Here is a 26,093-nt window from a genome sequence, read left to right as displayed (position 1 = left end):
CGGACCAGACTTTTTTTATTCCTCCAAAGGTAACATCACATTTATGTTCAGAGGCAGAGCAAGACACTTGTTTTTAAGTTCAAAATCAACATTCACTGAATCCTCAAACAGATCATCCTAAATGCCTCAACTTTTGTCAGTCAAGATATTTGTTCTGCTGATTTTAGAGAATTTTTTACCTTCCTTTCTATTTCAGCACTGCCTACTTCTTTTTGCATTGTATCCACTAGATGTCACCACTGATGCATTTTAAGTGGTTTGAAACAAGGAGTTTCTTAAGCAGTTTCATTTATGTCATAAACCCCTGCATCTGAATATTTAGTACAAAATACCAAACATTACTGTAGTACATACTAGACCCAGATACAGCGGGTAAAACAAGTATTGAACACGTCACCATTTTTCTCAGTAAATATATTTCAAAATTTTCCCCAAATGTCAGCAACAGCCCAAGTAATACACACATAAAAAGAAACCACAACAAATAAGTACAGAAATTAAGTTGCGTGTAATAAATTGGAACTAGTGTGTTTACTTCTATTTTGTAATTTGTTTTTTTTTGACGTTTTGTCTTTCCTGCTTCTAATTTTAGGTAGGCATGAAACACACTGCAGTTTTCACTCATGTTACCGGTCTCCCCCCCCTAAAATTGGTCCAGCCTGCCTTCACTGCACATGTGTCATTTGGGACTACAGCAGCATGTCTGATTCTGACTCTCTACACCCAAAGCGATCAAAGAGAATAATGTGATTATTAACCATCAGATGACAAGGTAAAACCTCTTAAATCATTGTAAAGTCAGTTTTCAACAGAAACAAGGCCATTTTAAGCAGAAAACGAGGCGATAATTGACGAGTTGTTACTGGCGCTCTGACATGATGTAGGTGCCGCAGCAACTGCTGTGCACTCTTGATTGGTCCGCCTTCTTTTATTACGAAATAATGTTGAATTTATTTGTAATTGACTGTTGTACAAAAGCTTCAGATATATGTTCGCTAAGATAGATGATGACTGTAATGTATTTTTAAGCAGAAATGAGATGATAATCAGTGAATCGCTGCTGACACTCAGAAATTATGCTGCTGAGCACCAAAATGATGCATGTGCAGTGAAGGCAGGGCGAACCGATTTTTAGGGTGGACCATTCAGTCTGCGACATTGGCAACATGAAACTTAACTCACTCATGGTAACGGCAACATTAGACTTAACTAAGCTGACTAAAGCAATTCAACTAAAAACACAATAAATCAATAACACTGAAAACAATGTTAAATTAATGTGAACCACAATAACAACATTTAAAACCACAAACTCTCATGGTGCATTGCTTAGTGGTTACCTAAAATTCCTAATTTCTCCAAAAATATTTGTCCTATCAACTTTCCATTTTCACAGTATTCATTGTTGACCCAAAATACATAAGCATACCAAATGAGAAATAACAACTCTCCCCAGTTTCTCACGCACACACGCACGTACACAGAGGCAACTGTTGTGAAAGTATTGTGACACGGACCCACAACAGGGGGCGTAAATGAACGGACAATGGATAAGCCAAAAGTAACAATTTAATGTTGTGAATCGCACAACGACGTACAGACAATAACAATATAGTGACTGTCAATCATACACCAGGTGATGTGTGGGCAGGCTCGACGATAGAAGACGCCTGGCGAGAGAAGAGCCGGATCCCACACAGCTTCCACTGCCAACGGAGCTGAAGAACACCGGAGCAGCCAAGCCCTGCGCCCCAGGTGGCCGCTGTCTTCAGCAGTCAGACCCGGTACTGCTGGCAGAGAACAGAGACAGTCCTGATGAGTGTGAGGTCGCACACTCAGTAATCCCACAGTCTGTATTCAGTAAGGAGGGAGCACCTCCACCTCCAATCACACACTCATGCAGCTCCTGTCTAACCACTTATCTGGTTGGGGTGTGAAGCGAAGCCGTCGCTGATCACACCAAACGCCAATCCCACAGATAAGGCAATCACCACAGGAAAACGGCTGCAACAGAAGTTCAGACTATTACACAAGGTTTTGTTCAGCAGAGAAAATTACCTGATTGGTAGTTGATTTCTCGGCGAGGAGGTGGAGTCGCAGTCCGGCCTTTATGGAGATGGTGATGAGTTGGCTGAGTGACAGCTGGTGCTGATGAACAGTGACAGCTGTCACTCCCAGTGGCTCCGGCACCCTCTCGTGCTTGAAGCCCGCACTCCAAGCAGGGCGCCATCTGGTGGTGGTGGGCCAGCAGTACCTCCTCTTCAGCGGCCCACACAACAGCAACTTGGCAATTATAATATACTCTAAGCAAAAATATGAAAGCAAAACTTTTGTTTTTGCCCCCATTTTTCATGAGCTGAGCTCAAAGATCTAAATTTTTTTCTGTATACAAAAAAGACATTATATCTCTCCAATACTGTTCACAAATGTGTTTAAATCTGTGTTCGTGAGTGCTTCTCCTTTGCCAAGATAATCCATCCCACCTCACAGGTGTGGCATATCAGGATGCTGATTAGACAGCATGATAATTGCACAGGTGTGCCTTAAAGTGTGCTGACACTTCATGCACGCACTTACACGCACGTCGTGGTAATGCTACCAGCTGGACGCCATGCTTTGTTCCACCAACTTGCAGCTTAAAGCAGATAACCCGTAAGTTGGAGAGGAAATGGCGTCTCACTAATTTAGAAGATCTTCACTTAGCCTGGAAAAAGAGTCTGTTGCTCTATAAAAAAGCCCTCCGTAAAGCTAGGACATCTTACTACTCATCACTAATTGAAGAAAATAAGAACAACCCCAGGTTTCTTTTCAGAACTGTAGCCAGGCTGACAAAGAGTCAGAGCTCTATTGAGCCGAGTATTCCTTTAACTTTAACTAGTAATGACTTCATGACTTTCTTTGCTAATAACATTTTAACTATTAGAGAAAAAAATTACTCATAACCATCCCAAAGACATATCGTTATCTTTGGCTGCTTTCAGTAATGCTGGTATTTGGTTAGACTCTTTCTCTCCGATTGTTCTGTCTGAGTTATTTTCATTAGTTACTTCCTCCAAACCATCAACATGTCTATTAGACCCCAATCCTACCAGGCTGCTCAAGGAAGCCCTACCATTAATTAATGCTTCGATCTTAAATATGATCAATCTATCTTTATTAGTTGGCTATGTACCACAGGCTTTTAAGGTGGCAGTAATTAAACCATTACTTAAAAAGCCATCACTTGACCCAGCTATCTTAGCTAATTATAGGCCAGTCTCCAACCTTCCTTTTCTCTCAAAAATTCTTGAAAGGGTAGTTGTAAAACAGCTCATCTGCAGAGGAATGGTCTATTTGAAGAGTTTCAGTCAGGTTTTAGAATTCATCATAGTACAGAAACAGCATTAGTGAAGGTTACAAATTATCTTCTTATGGCCTCAGACAGTGGACTCATCTCTGTGCTTGTCCTGTTAGACCTCAGTGCTGCTTTTGATACTGTTGACCATAAAATTTTATTACAGAGATTAGAGCATGCCATAGGTATTAAAGGCACTGCGCTGCGGTGGTTTGAATCATATTTATCTAATAGATTACAATTTGTTCATGTAAATGGGGAGTCTTCTTCACAGACTAAGGGCCCTGTCCCACTGCCGTTTAGGAGGATTTGCGCATGAAATGAGGAAACAAAAGCTGAGCATCCGCAACAAAGGTGGGCGGAAATGACAGATGTCCCGGGGTGGGTCAGCGACTGCATGAGGAAGAAAAGCGGATATAACAGGGAACAGAAGCGAAGGCGAGCGCGGAGGCGCCCACATGAGGGGCACAGCGGCCGTGATGCACTCCCGTTCACTCTCGGCTCCCGAGTCCCGTTCACGCGCGCGCATGTAAGCAATAATAATAATAAAAAAAAGAAACTCTGCTGCCTGCTGTGGTACTGCTCCTCGCTCTTCCCCCCAAAACTCTATCATAATTGTGTTTATAAACCAGTCACCATTTGTTTTATTATACATCTGTGTAGTTAATTAATAAAATATTCTCCACAGACGAACTCGCTCGCGCGCGCACATAGGAAAAAACTCCTCTCCCCCTGCTGTGGTGCTGCTGCTCGCTCCAAAAACTCTCTCATAATTGTGAAATAAAGGACAAAAGAGACATAAGTCTGTATGCGCGACATACCATTTGCGACCATGATGTGGCCGTGCTGGGCACGCGTCATATTTCCTGTTTTGCACGCTGTCCCGGTCCGCCGCCAAGCCGCGCCAACCCATCGGTTGCGGATATCAGCGGATGACAGGAGATATGCGGTGCGCATGGTTGTGTATGTCCTGCGTATGTCTTCAGTATGTGTTCAGGCACTGATGCGGACCTCATCCGCAGCAGGATTTGTGAGCTGCTCAAAAATCCTGGCTGCGGACATGCGTGCCTCTGCGGATGATCCCGGACGTGATCAGATGGCGGCCGACTCATACAGGAATGTTACACGGATATCGCGGTTGTTTGGCGGATGTGGGCCACTTTTGTGCGCATTCAATCCGCAAATCCTCCTAAACACCAGTGGGACAGGGCCCTAAGGCTAATTATGGAGTTCCACAAGGTTCTGTGCTAGGACCAATTTTATTCACTTTATACATGCTTCCCTTAGGCAGTATTATTAGAAAGCATTGCTTAAATTTTCATTGTTACGCAGATGATACCCAGCTTTATCTATCCATGAAGCCAGAGGACACACACCAATTAGTTAAACTGCAGGAATGTCTTACAGACATAAAGACATGGATGACCTCTAATTTCCTGCTTTTAAATTCAGATAAAACTGAAGTTATTGTACTTGGCCCCACAAATCTTAGAAACATGGTGTCTAACCAGATCCTTACTCTGGATGGCATTATCCTGACCTCTAGTAATACTGTGAGAAATCTTGGAGTCATTTTTGATCAGGATATGTCCTTCAATGCTCATATTAAGCAAATATGTAGGACTGCTTTTTTACATTTGCGCAGTATCTCTAAAATTAGAAAGGTCTTGTCTCAGAGTGATGCTGAAAAAATAATTAATGTATTTATTTCCTCTAGGCTGGACTATTGTAATTCATTATTATCAGGTTGTCCTAAAAGTTCCCTGAAAAGCCTTCAGTTAATTCAAAATGCTGCAGCTAGAGTACTGACGGGGACTAGAAAGAGAGAGCATATTTCACCCATATTGGCCTCTCTTAATTGGCTTCCTGTTAATTCTAGAATAGAATTTAAAATTCTTCTTCTTACTTATAAGGTTTTAAATAATCAGGTCCCATCTTATCTTAGGGACCTCATAGTACCATATCACCCCAATAGAGCGCTTCGCTCTCAGACTGCAGGCTTACTTGTAGTTCCTAGGGTTTGTAAGAGTAGAATGGGAGGCAGAGCCTTCAGCTTTCAGGCTCCTCTCTTGTGGAACCAGCTCCCAATTCGGATCAGGGAGACAGACACCCTCTCTACTTTTAAGATTAGGCTTAAAACTTTCCTTTTTGCTAAAGCTTATAGTTAGGGCTGGATCAGGTGACCCTGAACCATCCCTTAGTTATGCTGCTATAGACTTAGACTTCTGGGGGGTTCCCATGATGCACTGAGTGTTTCTTTCTGTTTTTGCTCTGTATGCACCACTCTGCATTTAATCATTAGTGATTGATCTCTGCTCTCTCCCACAGCATGTGTTTTTCCTGATTCTCTCCCCTCAGCCCCAACCAGACCCAGCAGAAGACTGCCCCTCCCTGAGCCTGGTTCTGCTGGAGGTTTCTTCCTGTTAAAAGGGAGTTTTTCCTTCCCACTGTCGCCAAGTGCTTGCTCACAGGGGGTCGTTTTGACCGTTGGGGTTTTTCTGTAATTATTGTATGGCTTTTGCCTTACAATATAAAGTGCCTTGGGGCAACTGTTTGTTGTGATTTGGCGCTATATAAATAAAACTGATTTGAATTGATTTGATTTGACTGACTGCCAGACGCTGCGTATATAAAATAATTATTTCGTAGCGGATTAATCATTTTCTCTGCAAGTTGGCTGCTGAAAATGGCTGTAATCGCTTCCTGAATCACAGAGGAGCGCTCCAGCTAGAGCCATTCGCGTGTGAAGCAAACACCTCCCCAACATGCCTGATGCCATCAAATGTGAGCATTTGCCCACTGAAGTCGGTTACAACAATGAACTGCAGTCAGGTCAAGCCCCCGATGAAGACAACGAACATGCAGATGAGCTTCTCTGAGACGGTTTATGACCGTTTCCGCAGAAATTCTTTGGTTCTGCAAACTGACTGTTGCAGCAGCTGTCCAGGTGGCTGGTCTCAGATGAACTTGGAGGTGAACATGCTGGATGTGGAGGTCTTGGGCTGGTGTGGTTACACGTGGTCTGTGGTTGGGAGGCTGGTTGGATGTACTGCCAAATTCTCTGAAACACCTTTGGAGACGGCTTATGGTAGAGAAATGAACATTCAATGCACGGGCAACAGCTTTGGTGGACATTCCTGCAGTCAGCATGCCAATTATACGCTCCCTCAGAACTTGTGACATTTGTGTCATTGTGCTGTGTGATAAAACTGCACATTTCAGAGTGGCCTTTTATTGTGGCCAGCCTAAGGCACACCTGTGCAGTGGTGGGCACGCTAACCAAAAAGTTAGCTTTGATAACATTTAATCCGCAAACTGAACAGTTAACTTTTATAAAGCTAAACCGATAAACCCCTAAAAAATGTAATGGAAGTTACAGATAAAAGCTGACTTTCAGTATTGACTTCAGTACACTAGCAGCTACTGATACAACAACAAGCCAGCACTTCTGTCTCAGATCAGCCTTCTCTCAGCAAAAGAGACATGGTGACCAGAACGGAACGAGGTGAAGAGCAAAAGGAAGAAAGAGGGAAAAATAAAGCCAATTTCTCTTCACACCATACAGACTCGCTGGCATATCACCCAAGCCATGCACAGGGATACAGTTTTTTTTTTTTTTTTTTTTACTTTTTATTTTATTTTTCACAAGTATGCACACAGAACAGTAATCAAACAGTATGGGATCAGCTGGGGTGGGGGGGTGTTACAGTTTTGGTTCACATATTTATTTAGATAAGTGAGAAAAAAAATCCATTTAAATGTTAATGTCTTTGTTTATATAACTTATCCATTTGCACCATTTCCTATTAAAATAATCTTTTTTAACCTTAAACAATAAGTAATTTTTGTTCCATCACACATATTTCCTGTACTATATCTAACCACTAATTTTGTCTAGGTGGGTCTGAAACAAGCCACTTTCTTGTTATGGCCTTTCTGCCAGCCATGAGAAGAACGTTTACCAGGTAATTGTCCACTTTCAGTACAACTTTACCTATATTTGCCAAATACAGGGTGGTGCACTCCTTGGTAATCCTATATCCAAGCACATCATTTATCACAGCGTTCACATTATCCCACGGTTCTACTTTGGGGCAACACCAGAAGACATGTATGGTTTGCATTTACAGTATTTGCCCACATTGTCTCCAGCATTTTTGTTGTTTTAATAATTGCTTGCTTTTTAAATTTGGCGTAATAAAAAAAGGGATAAATTTTTCCAGTTAAATTCTCTCCATGTAAGTGAATTTGTGGATGTTTGTTGAGTTACACACGTGAGACCACTCCTCTTCAGAAATCGTGATATTCAACTCTTTTTCGCACTTGTGCTTTATGTATAATGTTGTTTTATTCTGACATTCCATTATACTGTGGTAAATTCTTGATACAGCCCTAGATATTTTTTGATTGTATGCTTTAACCATCACTTCTATCACTGGGTTCATTTCTTCTGGTGTTGCCCTCTTCACCTCTTCATTATAATATTCCCTCAATTGAAGATATCAAACCGTAAGTCAAACCTGCTTTCCTTTTCAAGCTGTCTGCCTCACGGCTGGACCAGTGTATGGGTTGCTGAAGCAAACTTTTTGGTTAGCTGTGCCCACTACTGAATATAGTGCCATTTGCTGACACAGCAGGGACTATCAAAAGCAAACACCACTGCTGTTCAAAAACCCAAAGCTGCTCTGGAGCACAAAACGCCTCCATGTACTGTATCATGAGGATGTTGCTTTTATTGGTAAGTCCAGTTACATAAAACAGCAGCACTGTGGTCAGTCGTAAGAAACCAAGATGAATGTGGGTGCCTGTAAATAGGAATCAATGCAGCACACCCAAGGCCTAGAAATTATTTAAAAGTCGCAGCACAGAAAAGCCCCATCTGCATTCTGAAGTCTGCAAATCAATTGAATAATTGGAAAGGCAGTGCCAGTGTTAACAATGCCTACTGTATGAGGGTTTTATTTTAGAAACTGAAAGGAAGTAGTTTCATCTGTGGCTTTTATACTTGAGCACACTTTCAGCTGTGAGCACGATTCGGATCCTGGGAGTGAGGGCACAGGGTGTTTCCTGATTATTATGCTTCATTGGCCCCACACATATACTGCATAACAGCAATAATCACCATCATCATCGCTGCTTCAGCTGTAAGTGAGCCTGTGTGTGTGCATGGGGGGACTCACCTCAGTGAAGAACACGGACAGAATCACCAGGCTGATCCAGTGGATGATGCTGGCACACTGGAATGCATTGTTAACTAAGGAAAAATAAATCACAATCAATAAAGTAGAAGGGCCCTCTGGAGAGAGTGCACCTCTAGCAGGGCTTCACTGTGCCAAAGTGGGCAAACAGTTATGCCATCTTGAACACTCACCTTTGATTCAAATTACATCTTTGGACCATAATCGCTCACCTATATTTCCAATTGCTAATGTGATCCTGATCAATCTTCTTTGATCACATTTAGGCTGTTGATCCTGAACTTACGTCCTGACTGCTGAGCTTTTATCCAGATTGCTGAACTTCCCAATCTCTGTTCCCAACTCTTTATCTTGCATCCTAATTTTTAATTTCTGATCATGTTCCTGAACTCTGACCCTAAACTTAGATCCTGATTGCTGACCTGATCACTGATCACTCATCTTTGATCCAGATCTTTGATCATGATTACTCAACTTTGATTATGTACTTGACTTTTGTTCCTGAACTTTAATCCTGGAAGCTGAATGTAGGTCCTGTTAAGCCAGACTACTGAGCTTTGATCCCGATCTTTATTCCTGATTAGTCATCCTTGATTCTGATAACTCAGTCTTGAGCATGTCTCTGACCTTTGATCCTGAACATAGATCCTGATTCTTGAACATTGATCCTGATGGCTGAGCTTTGATCTTGATCTTTATTACTGATTAGTTGTCTTTGATTCTGATCTCATTTTTGATCATGTTCCAAACCTTTGAATCTGAACCTAGGTCATGATTGTTGAACACTGATCCTGATGGCTGAGCTTTGATCCTGATCTTTATTACTGATTAGTCATCTGATTCTGATCTCATTTTTTGATCATGTTCCTGACCTATGAACCTGAACCTAGGTCCTGTTTGTTGAACACTGATCCTGATACAGTAGATGGCAGTGTTCATGGCAGTATGAACAGCATTTGCCGCCACACATTTGCTAAAAGTGCCAAATCCACTTAACAAACCGAATTTTCAGTTTTCAAATATCCTTTTTTTTTACAAATGAAAAAAAATGACATATTTACAAATATAGATTTATTTGTAAAACCCACCACATGTTTCAGTAATGTGTGTGATACTGACCAACCAACCACTCATGTCAGGAAACTAATTTACCCATAATTCATTGCGGCATGTCTGTCTAAACGCTAAAACTTTCAAAATTAGTGCATTACTTTAAACTAAAACATATAACTGATATTTTCACTTTATAAAATGACAGATGTCATGTTAATTTCAATAACTTGTCTGGAATTAGTTTGTTTAAATTTTTTTTTAAAACCATAAGTCAAAACTGTCTGCCTGTGCATGACTTGTGTGATATTCCGGTGAGTCTGTATGGTGTGAAGAGAAATGATCTTTTTCCTCCTTCCTTCCTTCCTTCCTTCCTTCCTTCCTTCCTTCCTTCCTTCCTTCCTTCCTTCCTTCCTTCCTCTTTCTGGTAGTCAGCTCTCCTCTGCTTGCAGAGGGTAGAGCTGTACCACTCTTAGCTGTCTATCTGCTACAAACATGTAACAGGCAGGCACTAAAATCTTTGATTTCAGACTTCACAATGTTTTTAACTAAGCTTTATTCACTATGATGCAAAAACATGTTAGCAGTCTAAAAAATTATCGGAACTAAATTTATCAGAAGTTAATTGGTCCACTGATCGTTTTCAAATTTATCTGAAAAGCTAATCCGCAAACGAAAACGTTAGCTTTGACTAGCTTTGAGGGGAAGTGATGGGCTTGAGACCAGAAGATCCTCCGTTCAAATCCCCGCCTGACTGGAAAATCAATAAGGGCCCTTGGGCAAGGTCTTTAATCCCCTATTGCTCCCGGTGTGTAGTGAGCGCCTTGTATGGCAGCACCCTGACATCGGGGTGAATGTCAGGGTGCTGTAAAGCGCTTTGAGCGTCTGATGCAGATGGAAAAGCGCTATATACGAGGTCTGTGAGAAAAGTATCGGACCTTTTTATTTTTTTCACAAACCATATGGATTTGAATCACGTGTGATAGCATCAGCCAAGCTTGAACCTTCGTGCGCATGCGTGAGTTTTTTCACGCATGTCGGTTGCGTCATTCACCTGTCAGCAGGCTTTGTGTGAGCACTGGTCCACCCCTCTCGTCAAATTTTTATTGCGAATAAATGTCTGAAAGATTTGGAGCTTTGCTGCATCAATTTTTTTCCAGAAACTGAGAGACCTCCAGGTGGACACCGTTCGGAAAATTAATATGGCTTTCAGGGATGATTTTATGGGGATTATACAGATTAAGGACTGTTACTGCCGCTTTAAGGATGGTCCACAACTGCTGAGAGCGCGGCGCGCTCCCAGCACCGATCGACATGCTCAGACCCCGCTGAAACAACCAGATCATTTCCAACGTGAAGGCTTTGTTGATCCGGGACCTCGTCTGACTTTCACAAAAAGGCAGGAGACATGGACATCAGCACTTTTTCAGCACATTCCACTGTTACAGGAGTTTTTTCATGGAAAGAAAAGCGGAGGGACGCGCCACGGAGCCGTTCATTACGTGGGACAACACCACCTCGGCGTTGGTCTCACAGGACGCCTTTCAGGTGGATTTCAGATGGATTCCGGTTGCTTTTCAGTCGTGTGATTATCTGATTGTGATTGTGTATGAGCTGGACATGCCCCAACATGTCCTGGAAGGCTTCATCACGGCGTTGCTTTGCGCCATGCTCCTCTTTCCATGACAAAAACTCCTGTAACAGTGGAATGTGCCGTTCATTTCTAAACTGGACGCTGTCTTGATCCGGTATGTTGTCTGACTAGCATAGGAATTGTGAAAAGATGTGGACATCAGCACTTTTTTGGCACATTAAGACAGACATGCGGCGGAGTTCCACGCGTCGCGGTGGAGCCGCATGGCGCAAAGCAACGCCGTGATGCAGCCTTCCAGGACATGTTGGGGCATGTCCAGCTCATGCACAATCACAATCGGATAATCACACGACTGAAAAGCAACTGGAATCCATCTGAAATCCACCTGAAAGCCGTGCTGTGAGACCAACACTGAGGTGGTTTTGTCCCGCGTAATGAACGGCTCTGTGGCGCGTCCCTCCGCTTTTCTTTCCATGAAAAAAACTCCTGTAACAGTGGAATGTGCTGAAAAAGTGCTGATGTCCACGTCTCCTGCCTTTTTATGAAAGTCAGACGAGGTCCTGGATCAACAAAGCCTTCATGTTGGAAATGATCTGGTTGTTTCAGCGGGGTCTGAGCATGTCGATCGGTGCTGGGAGCGCACCGCGCTCTCAGCAGTTGTGGGCCGTCCTTAAAGCGGCAGTAACACTCCTTAATCTGTATAATCCCCATAAAATTGTCTCTGAAATCCATATTAATTTTCCGAACGGTGTCCACCTGGAGGTCTCTCACAGTTTCTGGAAAAAAATTGATGCAGCAAAGCTCCAAATCGTTCAGACATTTATTCACAATAAAAATCCGACGAGAGGGGTGGACCAGTGCTCACACAAAGCCTGCTCACAGGCGAATGACGCAACCGACAGGCGTGAAAAAACTCACGCATGCGCACGAAGGTTCAAGCTTGGCTGATGCAATCACACGTGATTCAAATCTATATGGTTTTTGAAAAAAATAAAAAGGTCAGATGCTTTTCTCACAGACCTCGTAAATGCAGTCCATTTACCATTTGTGGTTAGCGGATTAGTGGAACTGTGTCCACCACTGGTTTTGAGTTACCAATGCTGTAATTTAATCAGGCTGTTTTAGTTTTCACCTGCCTTGTGTTAAAAGGATGTACATTCAGGCATACAGCTTCTTCATAAACATGTACCGTGCACATGAATGTGTTTGTGTCCTCCTGTCTATCCATCAGGCTAATAGTGGACAGCCTCAAACAGCACATGGCTATCAGCTGAATCAGTTCTCTTCGCGCACTAACTCTCTCCCATCTGTCTTTGTTTGTTGTGTTTAGTGATCTGTCTATCAGTCCATTCATCTTGCTCCAGTCCTCCCCACACTCCTCCACTCGCCAACTCCCTTTAGCCTGATTGAGTTTGTTCTGCTAATCTCCCTGCATACATTTGTCTTACTCTCTTCCTTTGTCTGTCCCAGGGGAACGATAAAGATGTGAATGCATCGAGATCCCGCTGGAGTGACACGCCTCCTCAGGCCTGCAGGTCACGACCCTGACCTTCTACTTGTGATTGACGAGGATTCTCTCTGATGTCAAATGATGAATACGTCTGATGTGGCTCCCTCGGGTATTCTGGATTAACTACAGAATACGAATAGAAAGGTTGTAATGCTGGAATGGACCCTGAAGAACATGATCTGACTGTACAATGGATGGAACCTGCAACCTTGCAAAGTCAAACGATTATTTTCTTGGTTAATTGTTTTATCTTCAAGATGCCTGAAAATTGTGATCAATGATTTAACTTTTAAGAACTTTTCTTTTTGTGCCAATGAATTGTGCCAATAAACTTTCCCATTCAATTGAATGGGAAAGTTTGCCCAAACTTTTGACTGGTAGTGTGTGTTGTTGAAGTCACACATGCATCTTAAAATGAGCAGGTTTGTCAGTTTCTTTCATTTCCAAAGCACAGGTCTGGTGATCACCAAGGCCACCGTAAAATAATCTCACTAAGAAACAGATAACAAATGGCCTGTGAGGATGGAACTTGCCTTAGAACAGTTTCTGCACTGTTCACATGCACAGTAAAGTCACAATCAGGTGCCACAAATGAGCACGTTATTGTACATGAGTATCAGTTTCATGCCACGTTCATCAAAATCACGTTCCCCACAGAGCTGATGTCATGTCGTCTCTGGTATTAGAACTCACACTGCAGCAGCTTGGTGTCTATGAGCAGCTCCAGCATCAGCAGCAGCACCACCAGGACCACACACGCCACCAGGAAGCAGTTAAAGCCAGCAGACAGCAGACACACCTGCCACAGAGCTGCTCTCCGGCCACAGCAGGGCTTCAGCCAGTTTGACCTAATCAGGACCAGAGGGCAACAGAGGAGGGGGGGTCACAGAGGGCGAGAGAGGAGGGAAGTCACAGAGGGCGAGAGAGGAGGGGGTCACAGAGGGCAACAGAGAAGGGGGGGTCACAGAGGGCGAGAGAGGAGGGAGGTCACAGAGGGCAACAGAGAAGGGGGTCACAGAGGGCGAGAGAGAAGGGAGGTCACAGAGGGCAACAGAGAAGGGGGGGTCACAGAGGGTGAGAGAGGAGGGAGGTCACAGAGGACAACAGAGAAGGGGGGTCACAGAGGGTGAGAGAGGAGGGGGGTCACAGAGGGCAACAGAGAAGGGGGGGTCACAGAGGGTGAGAGAGGAGGGAGGTCACAGAGGGCAACAGAGAAGGGGGGTCACAGAGGGCGAGAGAGGAGGGGGGTCACAGAGGGCAACAGAGAAGGGGGAGTCACAGAGGGCGAGAGAGGAGGGGGGTCACAGAGGGTGAGGGGGGGGTCACAGAGGGCGAGAGAGGAGGGGGAGTCACAGAGGGTGAGAGAGGAGGAGGGGTCACAGAGGGTGAGAGAGGAGGAGGGGTCACAAAGGGCGAGAGAGGAGGGGGAGTCACAGAGGGTGAGAGAGGAGGAGGGGTCACAAAGGGCGAGAGAGGAGGGGGAGTCACAGAGGGTGAGAGAGGAGGAGGGGTCACAGAGGGTGAGAGAGGAGGGGGGTCACAAAGGGCGAGAGAGGAAAGGGAGTCACAGAGGTGCGAGAGAGGAGGGGTCACAGAGGGCGAGAGAGGAGGAGGGTCGCAGAGGGTGAGAGAGGAGGAGGGGTCACAGAGGGTGCGAGAGGAGGGGGGTCACAAAGGGCGAGAGAGAAGGGTGAGTCACAGAGGGCGAAAGAGGAGGGGTCACAGAGGGCGAGAGAGGAGGGGGGTCGCAGAGGGTGAGAGGAGGGAGTTAGAGAGGGTGAGAGAAGAGGGGGTCACAGAGGGCGAGAGATATGGGGAGTCACAGAGGGCGAGAGAGGAGGGGGAGTCACAGAGGGCGAGAGAGGAGGGAGGTCACAGAGGGCGAGAGAGGAGGGGGGTCACAGAGGGCAACAGAGAAGGGGGGGTCACAGAGGGCGAGAGAGGAGGGAGGTCACAGAGGGCAACAGAGAAGGGGGGTCACAGAGGGCGAGAGAGGAGGGAGGTCACAGAGGGCGAGAGAGGAGGGGGGTCACAGAGGACAACAGAGAAGGGGGGTCACAGAGGGTGAGAGAGGAGGGGGTCACAGAGGGCAACAGAGAAGGGGGGGTCACAGAGGGTGAGAGAGGAGGGAGGTCACAGAGGGCAACAGAGAAGGGGAGTCACAGAGGGCGAGAGAGGAGGGGGGTCACAGAGGGCAACAGAGAAGGGGGGGTCACAGAGGGCGAGAGAGGAGGGGGAGTCACAGAGGGTGAGAGAGGAGGAGGGGTCACAGAGGGTGAGAGAGGAGGAGGGGTCACAAAGGGCGAGAGGAGGGGGAGTCACAGAGGGTGAGAGAGGAGGAGGGGTCACAGAGGGTGAGAGAGGAGGGGGGTCACAAAGGGCGAGAGAGGAAAGGGAGTCACAGAGGTGCGAGAGAGGAGGGGTCACAGAGGGCAAGAGAGGAGGAGGGTCGCAGAGGGTGAGAGAGGAGGAGGGGTCACAGAGGGTGCGAGAGGAGGGGGGTCACAAAGGGCGAGAGAGAAGGGTGAGTCACAGAGGGCGAGAGAGGAGGGGTCACAGAGGGCGAGAGAGGAGGGGGGTCGCAGAGGGTGAGAGAGGAGGGAGTTAGAGAGGGTGAGAGAAGAGGGGGTCACAGAGTGCGAGAGAGGAGGGAGGTCGCAGAGGAAGAAAGAGGAGGGAGTCACAGAGGGTGAGAGAGGAGGAGGGGTCACAAAGGGTGAGAGAGGAGGGAGTCACAGAGGGTGAGAGAGGAGGAGGGGTCACAAAGGGCGAGAGAGGAGGGGTCACAGAGGGCGAGAAAGAAGGGAGTCAGAGAGGGTGAGAGAGGAGGGGGAGTCACAGAGGGCATGAGAGGAGGGAGTTAGAGAGGGTGAGAGAGGAGGGGGAGTCACAGAGGGCATGAGAGGAGGGGGTCACAGAAGGCGAAAGAGGAGGCATGTAGGGAAAGAGGAGGGGGAGAGAGGAGAGTTAGAGTCGCTGTGCACACAAGTAAAAATGGTGGGTGTGTTTTTGGTGCCATTTTTTGATGTAACATTGGTGCAGAGTGCAAATATCACAGGTCAAAGATAATATTAGCAAAACACACATACACGTTTTAAAATATTGTCCAGTAGGGGGCACTTGTCTGCATGGATACTTTAGCAATGCAGTGCAAATTTTTTTACACACTATTTTATGTCTAGTATAACTATGTTCTTGTGGCACTGACCACTCTACTGCTGGGTCCTTAAGTATTTGGATAGTGACACTGTTTCTATTTTTGCCGCTGTGGAGATGAAATGAAACAATCAAGATGTGTTCCCTTATAGTGGAGATTTAGGAACTGCAGACATTTGTATTTATAATGCATTCCTTTTCAGAGAAGATGAGTCAATGGACAAACTAACCTTGCATTAAAAAAACTAAAACAAATATTTTTACAGCCAGTTTTATTTCAAAAAGTCATAGATACATGGATGATTTCAAAGTCACTGAATATAACTTGGGGTTCATGTCAATCAGTCATTCAGAAATACCACCAATATGGTGCTGTCTGGTAAATCTGTCTGGAGTCTGTAGTTCTAAAGAAAAACACTGATCACGCAAGAAAGCAATTAGTGAGGGAAACCACCAAGACAACTCTACAGACGTTTGTGGTTGGAAAATATGAAAATATGAAAATTCTTGACAGGTCATCCTCAAAAACAGAATGACAGAGCTTGAGAGGGAGACTAGTGAGAGAAGCCACAAATACACCTAGAACAACCCTGAAGCAGCTAACAAGCTTTAGTGATCCAGAATACTGAGCCATGAGGGTGCTCCACCAGACACAGCTTAACTCACAAAACATCACAGTCTGCTGATGATATCAGCTGGAAGAAACCACTGACACCAAAGCTGCTTTTTGGCCATTGTACCCAACACCAAATCTCTATAACTTCATATAAATTAAATAAGAATATAAAATCCAGCTTCCTGGTGAAGTGGTGTAGAGGAGGATTTTCTTAAAAAGACGACCTGATAGTTCAGCTACAATTTGCCAGAAAGTACTACATATTTTGGCGAAATTACAAGTTGAAATGACCATTTAACAAATTCATCATGAAGTTTATGTCACAGAAATCCTACTTTACAATCACACTGCAGTCATTGTTAAATTATTTCATGTTGCTTTTATAATAAACATTTGTATTTATATACAGTGTCTGTTGTTCTCGTTGAAATGAGATATAATCTACCAGACTTTAAAAAATGTACAAGTTTCCATGTTATTTTATTTGTCTAAAAATAAATGTCCAAGGTTCCTTATGTTAAACAAGAAATTATCTAATCTGAAATAACAGGTGGTTTTAATTTACAGATGAAAGGTTTCTAAAGAACCATTTATTGATTTATTTAGCTATTTTAATTGCAAGTGTTCTAAACTTTTTTAAACAGTAATCAGAAATTCTGAGGTAACAAACAACAACAACAACAACAACAAAACATTTCCAAGGATTTTTCTTCAGAAAACTGCTCTATAAATGAACAGTCCCGTGACACATTTCTGTTTTTGTACCGATCAGTGTTTTCTGCACCAATCCGTTTTGTATCGATCAGTGGTTTCTGCACCAATCCGTTTTATATCGATCAGTGGTTTCTGCCACTAGTCTTCCGTGTTTTGGCCTGACGCATCGTTCCTATTGGACAGCGCGAAGCTATGTCACGGCTCAGCGTGTCGAAATTTGGATTGGATTGAACTTTGACCACGTCAGCCTGCCGACAAGCGGCAATGTGTGCTCCCGTCAGAAGTGTCGTTTTAGCTCAGCTTTTGACGCGACACTTCTGACGCGTCTGAAAAGCAACATTGAAAATAATGCTTTTTAGACCAATCTTTGACGCTTCTGACGCATTCAGTGTGAAAGGCCCTTATTTCTTGTATTTGAAAGGGCATAAACAAATTCAAATGTGTGAAATACCAAGTGTTCCAATACTTTTGGAGGGCACAGTATCCTAACGTTATGATGAGTGCAAAATGAGTGTGGTATTATTACTATTTTGTTTAAGAATGTTTCATTTTCACTGTTGCTGGACTTTGTATGAAATCATAGTCATATCATATAGCATATTGATATGACAATATTGAGATACGATAATTTGGCCATATTATACAGCCCTACTGTCAACTAGCTGAAAAGTTTGAATATTAATTTACATCTACATTAAAAAAAATGCTTAATGTGGCAGGGGGTTAAAAGGGCTGTAATTAGGGGGGTCTGGGAGGCTTCACCCGCAGAAGCTGAAAGGCAAAAAAAGAAAAATGCTTAAAAAGGTGGGGAGTTTCAGAAGCTGAAATGTTTTAGCCATACTAATGCTCACCTGAAGCATTTGTTCAAAAAAAAAAAAAAAAAAGTCTGAAGGACCTAAAAGACATGGTGAGATGCTGAAGAGCTGCAGTCGTTCATGTCTGCGATATAGGGGAAGCCGGGGCACAGTGGATCAGAAATGTTGTTTTGTAGCAGCATAAACACATTATGCATAAGTTTAGGTCATTCTATTCTGGATTTAATACAGCAAGTTATTGTTTATAAGGCTGTGTTATTTATGTCTCCCTAAGTGTAATTTACAGGTGTTTAAAATCGATTTTAAAATTTTTGATTCACTGTCCCCTGGATACTAATTCACGGGGTACAGTGAATCAACTTAGAATATAATGAAAAAACACATGACTATAAAGATTTCTTCAAAATTATTAAATATATGCTGATGCATATACAAACTATAATCCAGCAAACCAGCTATGTAATGTGTGAGTGTCTTATATAGCGATATAAGTCCTTTAGAAACTATTATAAATACAACTGTCATAATTTCTGTTCAAACGTGAAAACAGTTGTTTATATACACAAATTATAGAAATAATTAATGAAAAAATAAAAGTATAAGCTTCGACAAGTAATATTTGTCATCCACTTGCTACTGGGGCTTAGTAAATCACTTTCAAGACTGACTACGTTTACATGCAGCCAATAACCCTTTCATAACCGCAATATTAGCAATAACCTGTTTGCGCACGGCCATGTAAACACCTGCAAAAACCCGAATATGCTCATATTCCGGTTTTTAAAAACCCGAATATGACCCTTGGGTTACTCCTTTTCTAACCCGAATATCAGGTCATGCAACCCCTGGCAAAAATTATGGAATCACCGGCCTCGGAGGATGTTCATTCAGTTGTTTAATTTTGTAGAAAAAAGCAGATCACAGACATGACACAAAACTAAAGTAATTTCAAATGGCAACTTTCTGGCTTTAAGAAACACTATAAGACATCAGGAAAAATAATTGTGGCAGTCAGTAACGGTTACTTTTTTAGACCAAGCAGAGGGAAAAAAATATGGAATCACTCAATTCTGAGGAATAAATTATGGAATCACCCTGTAAATTTTCATCCCCAAAACTAACACCTGCATCAAATCAGATCTGCTCGTTAGTCTGCATCTAAAAAGGAGTGATCACACCTTGGAGAGCTGTTGCACCAAGTGGACTGACATGAATCATGGGTCCAACACGAGACATGTCAGTTGAAACAAAGGAGAGGATTATCAAAAAAGAGGGTAAATCATCACGCAATGTTGCAAAAGACGTTGGTTGTTCACAGTCAGCTGTGTCTAAACTCTGGACCAAATATAAACAACATGGGAAGGATGTTAAAGGCAAACATACTGGTAGACCAAGGAAGACATCAAAGCATCAAGACAGAAAACTTAAAGCAATATGTCTCAAAAATCGAAAATGCACAACAAAACAAATGAGGAACGAATGGGAAGAAACTGGAGTCAACGTCTGTGACCGAACCATAAGAAACCGCCTAAAGGAAATGGGATTTACATACAGAAAAGCTAAACGAAAGCCATCATTAACACCTAAACAGAAAAAAACAAGGTTACAATGGGCTAAGGAAAAGCAATCGTGGACTGTGGATGACTGGATGAAAGTCATATTCAGTGATTAATCTCAAATCCGCATTGGGCAAGGTGATGATGCTGGAACTTTTGTTTGGTGCCGTTCCAATGAGATTTATAAAGATGACTGCCTGAAGAGAACATGTAAATTTCCACAGTCATTGATGATATGGGGCTGCATGTCAGGTAAAGGCACTGGGGAAATGGCTGTCATTACATCATCAATAAATGCACAAGTTTACGTTGATATTTTGGACACTTTTCTTATCCCATCAACTGAAAGGATGTTTGGGGATGATGAAATCATTTTTCAAGATGATAATGCATCTTGCCATAAAGCAAAAACTGTGAAAACATTCCTTGCAAAAAGACACATAGGGTCAATGTCATGCCCTGCAAATAGTCCGGATCTTAATCCAATTGAAAATCTTTGGTGGAAGTTGAAGAAAATGGTCCATGACAAGGCTCCAACCTGCAAAGCTGATCTGGCAACAGCAATCAGAGAAAGTTGGAGCCAGACTGATGAAGAGTACTGTTTGTCACTCATTAAGTCCATGCCTCAGAGACTGCAAGCTGTTATAAAAGTCATAAGTGGTGCAACAAAATAATAGTGATGTGTTGGAGCGTTCTTTTGTTTTTCATAATTCCATAATTTTTTCCTCAGAATTGAGTGATTCCATATTTTTTTCCTCTGCTTGGTCTAAAAAGTAACCGTTGCTGACTGCCACAATTTTTTTTCCTGATTTCTTATAGTGTTTCTTAAAGCCAGAAAGTTGCCATTTGAAATGACTTTAGTTTTGTGTCATGTCTGTGATCTGCTTTTTTTCTACAAAATTAAACAACTGAATGAACATCCTCCGAGGCTGGTGATTCCATAATTTTTGCCAGGGGTTGTATAAACGCATCGGAATATCCCCATAGAAAGTAACATTATTGCGCATTATGCGCATGTCCTCTCCGCAAGGAATCTTGGTGGTTTGAGTACGGCAACTACTTGTATGTAGCGCGCGCAACCCACCGGACACCACAGAAGCAGAGGTAAACAAGCATGGGGAAATCCAGACGCGGCAGCACAGCACCACACTTTTGGAGTGAGAAGGAAACTGAGTACTTCATTAGTATTGTGAAAGACATGAATATAAGTCTTTTATTGATGGTAGAAAGTACAGAGATAGCGACATTTACAAGAAGGTGGCCGAAAAGTTACGCGAAGCAGGATCTGCACGAATGCCAGACCAAATCAAGCACCGGTGGAAGACGTGCGTCACTGTTTAGATGGGGATATTCCAAATGATACCAATGACCATGTATACAACAGTAACTCTGTCTGCTTAAGCATGTAAACGGGGTATTCCTAATGATTCAGAAACCGGAATATTGACCTTATCCCGAATATTAACGGCATGTAAACATAGCCACTGATTCACTGTGCCCCGGGTACATGTGACACACATGAGTCATGTTATCCAACAGCTGATAGTCTGGAGAAGACATAACACATGCTCATCAATTGGATGGGGTAGTCTTTTAACTAATAATTTTTTGGGCCACCTTTCTGCTGTTGTGAGACATAAATACAAAGACACTGACATCCACAAAATTTACTTTTGATTGGAAAAAACTGACTTCACTTGCCACTTAGTTTTACCCTTAATGTATCCAAAAACAAAACACTAATTTATAAGGGGATGTCTTTATGCATACAAATATGGCATAGTAGCTACTGATTCACTGTGCCCCTGTTTCCCCTGTACATATTAAATACTTTTCCTGAAGGTAAAAAATTCAAAACAACAGACAGCCTTGAATTAATTACAGTAGCAACCTGTTCACTCTATGATAGTGACCATCGCCACATCACAGATCATGGGGGGGGGGCTCCCCTGACTTGCTTAAGGGTAGCACATGGAGACAGTCAACCAGAGTAGAGATGCACGGTGATGTCAGCTGGCTGCTCGCTTGATCAAAATAATCCAAAGCTTTGAAACAGTTTATTTCTGTATAAATCTAACATGTTACTCATATATTTTGTAAACGTTAGTGAGAAATAAACACTTCTGAATCTAAAAACACTGTTTTTGTAACCAGATAACACCTCTGAAGTGATTTACAGGGCATCTTATGGATGTTAGTGTGCATGTGTTGTGTATGTTCATCACATGAGGCCAAAGGTCACTTCCAGTAATTTCAAAGCCTCATGCATGTGCACATGCGCTTCCTCCTGAAGCTGGCCTTAAAAGAAAAATAAAATATTTGGTATGGAATCCCCCTCCAGGTCAATGTGTTCTTTTCATTAAAATGAGCTGTAATTTTGCCACACGTTTCAAAAATAAATTGACATTGTAACGCTTGGATTTCAGTAGAAACTAAATTTTGTCAGCTTTGTGAAATTCGAAAGGCTGTATATCTTTAAGTGACTAGATGTGCAAAGCTGACAGAAATGGTTCCAAGAAGAATAACTGCCCTAACTGCCATCATCATATAATGAACACTGACTCTAAGGACAGCAATTTCTATGGATCCAATTATTTGTGTCTTATTTTTTTGTTTATATATATATATCACCTTTGAATGAGCTGTTAAAAAAGATAAATCATTAAAATGTGAGTCAATTTAAAAAAAAAGAAAGAAAAACTCCAAGATAGTACACAGAGGATAATGCCATTGTGATTGAAGGACAGGGTCAAAGCTGATTGATCAGGATCAGAGGTCAGTAATCAAAGAAGAAGAATTGGAAATAAAGGAATACAGGTCAGCAATCAGAAACAAATGTGAGCAGTCAGGATCTAAGTAAGAGTTGAAAGGAATAACTTTGTGTCAAAAAATGGGGGGGAACACAGAAAAATGTAAACAGAGACATAACCAGAGGACTGCCGGACCTGGAAGGAGGTACGTATGAGCTGTATGAGTGCTCTTCTAGCTTCTTTTCTGGGCTCACTGCTACCAGAGATGTAAATGTCAGACCAGCATTAAATTCTTCCCAAATCTTTTCCTTCAAGTTCTACAATGAAAAGACTGGTTGGCTGAAACTCTTGCCAATTTATGGTCAATAAATGCTGACACATCTCCAGAAGGCACACAGAGGGCTTTTCCCTTCCTGTCACACACACTCAGTTGTCAGATAAACTCTCACAAAGCCAGATGCAGTAATGACAGGGCGGGTGTTTGCACAGAGAGGTGCTGTCCTTTTTCAGAGGTGCACAGAAGAAACGTGTACGTTCCTTCGAAAATAACAACCTATCTGTTGTCAGCTATCCCCACCCCCTGCAAGGGGTAGAATGCTCCTGGCAAAGTCTAGCAAAGGATAAGAGGAATGAATTTAATCTTCTCCATTTGTTTTAGCACAAAAAGAACGAAACTGGAAGGAAGTGCCGATTCAAAGGCATTGAGGCCAGAAAAGTGAATGAGCTGGAGACTGAAGAATGGGGAAATGGTTCAGATAAACTGCAGAGAAAGGGAATGCTTGTGATGCAGTGGAGGACGGTTGCGCGTCATCACCAAGGTCAGCACAAGAAGGGCTGGAACATGGCCAAGCTGTGCCGACACTTTCCCAGAGGCTAACCGGCACTCTTAGCTTGCTGCGATGCCAACGGATTAGGAGCCCAACACCTGGGAGGCGGAAGAGGAGGTGAAGATTTTGTCTGATTAATACTGTTTCCCGAGGAACAATATCAAATTATGCCTGCCGTCAAATGAGAGCCAGGAAAAATGAACATTCAGATCCCAATAATCTCAAAACACCATCACAGGACGTGTAAACCTTTACTCAAGACATGAAACAAGCAGCACACAGAGCACTCCAAGAGACACATCGCTTACCTCCAGGAGTGAAAAGCACGATTTAACGCAGACTGTGCGGAAGCATAATTCATTCAGAGTCTTCTCATAAGCTAGGCAGAAAAGCTATTAATTTAATAAAGCTGTAAAGAAAAACCCTGTCTGGAAGCAGGGTAAAAGGCAGTGATGGATTACTCCCAGTTCAGAAACTTAATTTTAGGGAAAATCACTTTAAACCTTGAACGCCAAAGACCTGAAGTATTTATGAGGAAGTAACGCTGGAGGAAGAAAATCACCTCACTACGTCTCAGGTTCATGGCTGGTTCAGACTGAACAGGTGATATTTCAAGGATTGAGGAAAGAAGTTATGAGTGCAGCCGATAACAGTAGAATATTGATCATGAGACTGATCAATAATGGTCAGAGAGAGAAGTGATGACGTACTATACATGACATTATAGTATGACATGTATTGATTCACGACGACATCAAGAAGGTGTGCCGTTGCTCCATCAGGGTACCAACAGTGAAGTAATTCTCACTAAGCAGGTTTCCATTACATTTGAAATGAAAATACGCTTAATGGCAAGACATGTATCTTGAAAAAACTCTCAAACATCACATAACAGTTTGTATGCTTCCATGAGGTGGTTTTTCAAGGGATATGAAAAAGACATTTCACAATACTGCTATGAATACGCATTGTCCGCAATTACAGGTCACATGACAGAGAAAGAGTCACGATCATTCATTCATTCATTTTCTGTCACTTATCTAAATCTAGTTTGCTGTTGCAGTAGAACAATCAGCTCATCCCACACTTTCCTATTCTCAGCCAAGTCCTTTAACTCTTCTTTGAGGATCCCAAGGCATTCTCATGCCATACTGGGAATTATAATCCCTGCAGTGTGTCCTGGGTCTTCCCCGGGGCCTCTTCCTAGTTGGACATGCCTGCAAGAACTCCCTAGGGAGACAACCAGGGGACATTCTCATCCGATGACCGAACCACCTCAGCTAGCAACTTTCAATGCAAAGAAGCAGTGACTCTACTCAGAATCCCTCTCAGATATTCGAGCTTCTGACCCTGTCCCTGAGTGGAAGCCCAAATACTTGACAGAAAATCGAATTTCCACCGCTTGTATCCTCAACCTTGTTCTTTGGGACATTATTCAGAACTCATGATGTTCGGTGAGGACAGCAGCGTAAATCCACTGCACAAATCATTCTTTACCATGTTGGTGTGGTACAGCATTCACAGGATGCCACCTGACATTCTAAAATACGTGTGGAAGGATGAAGAGACAGAGAGCTTCTTAAAGGGATGATGCTATGGCAACATTGGATTTGAAAAAACAATGAATGATCAATATTTAGCAGGACTTTGACATCTGTCCCCATGACTGTCAGAATGACACTTACTACAACAAACGCCAGTTGTTGCATAACATCACTCAATAGAAATGCTGTCATTTTACATTTGTATTTTGTTGAAATTCTGAAAATATCACTTAAATTTTGTGCAAATCTGTCATGGAAATCCGTGTACTGACAGTCTGTCACAAGAAACATCTTCATCAGCGTTTCCTGTCATTGAGACAGGACAAAACACAGTGTAAAGTCATTAGGAGCAAGTTAAATGAAAATTCAATCAGAGAGGTAGTGCACTTTGTGCATGTATGTGATGGAGAGTGAGAGAAGGACTGGGCTGCAAAGTGGAAAATTCATTAAGGCATAATGAGTCCCAATGACTCTATCAAGTTGTCTGAGGTATTGATTTTAACACACACAGCCAATGAGCGATCAGGGCGCTGCTGCAGCCACTCCTCTGGCTGGTCCTGGGCCTGTATCAGACGTTCCACTGGTCGCTCAACGAACCCCCCCACCATCCCCTGAAGCATACATAAGCCCTCCGGAACCGTACGGGGGCTGTGTCGAGACGTGCGCGGACTTCCTCATGCAGTGTTCGCTCGTCTTTTCACAGCGCCCTGTCATGTACGCATCAGACGCTAGCCGGGTGGCTTATGTTATTAATCTGCTTCGAGGAGAGGCACGCGCCTGGGCCACGGCGCTTTGGGAGCAGAATTCACGGCTCCTAACGTCTTATACTGGGTTTGTACGGGAGTTCAAACAAGTGTTTGATCATCCCAATAGAGGCGAGACCACTTCGAATGTGCTGCTGTCGATGAGACAGGGGCGCCATAGCGCAGCCGAGTATGCAGTCGACTTCCGCATCGCGGCAGCGAGGTCCGGCTGGAATAACGTTGCGCTCCGTGCCGCCTTTGTAAACGGACTGTCCCCGGTCCTTAAGGAGCACCTACTGGCTAAGGAGGAACCGCGGGATTTTGACGGGCTTGTCGATTTAGTTATACGCTTAGACAACCGTTTAAACGAGCATCGTCGGGAACAGGCCGGGGGGCGTGACCGGGCACGAGCCGTCCCTCCCCCTTCCGGTTCCGACAAGGTGACGTCGTCCCCACGCTACACTGCCAGAGAGCTCCGTGTGGCTACAGCTCCCCCTGCTGAGGAGGCTATGGACACGAGCAGGGCCAAAGTAAAAACAAATGTCAGACAAAGGAGGCTGGCCCGCGGGGAGTGTTTTGTCTGCGGCTCTTGCGAGCACATGCAGAAGGACTGCCCTAAACGGTCAAACTACAACGCCCGTCCTTAGAAACTGGGCTAAGGGTGGGCCATAACACACACGCGGGAA

General features: G+C 43.5%; 1 protein-coding gene across 1 annotated transcript in view; it reads right to left on the bottom strand.

Annotated features, from left to right (window-relative positions):
* tmem266 (transmembrane protein 266) overlaps window positions 1-26,093 on the bottom strand; it is a 92,384-nt gene that overhangs the window by 8,854 nt on the left and 57,437 nt on the right. Inside the window, exons 5-6 of the mRNA XM_034176500.1 lie at window positions 13,380-13,534; window positions 8,515-8,588 (exon numbers count right to left, since the gene is read on the bottom strand). Coding sequence (XP_034032391.1) covers window positions 8,515-8,588; window positions 13,380-13,534 — 229 coding nt within the window. The remainder of the gene's footprint in view (window positions 1-8,514; window positions 8,589-13,379; window positions 13,535-26,093) is intronic.

Source organism: Thalassophryne amazonica, chromosome 8 (assembly GCF_902500255.1).
Source record: "Thalassophryne amazonica chromosome 8, fThaAma1.1, whole genome shotgun sequence".
In the NCBI taxonomy this organism is placed as follows: Eukaryota; Metazoa; Chordata; class Actinopteri; order Batrachoidiformes; family Batrachoididae; genus Thalassophryne; species Thalassophryne amazonica.
The sequence above is the reverse complement of the archived record's forward strand: the minus strand, read 5'-3'. Positions and strand labels throughout refer to the sequence as shown.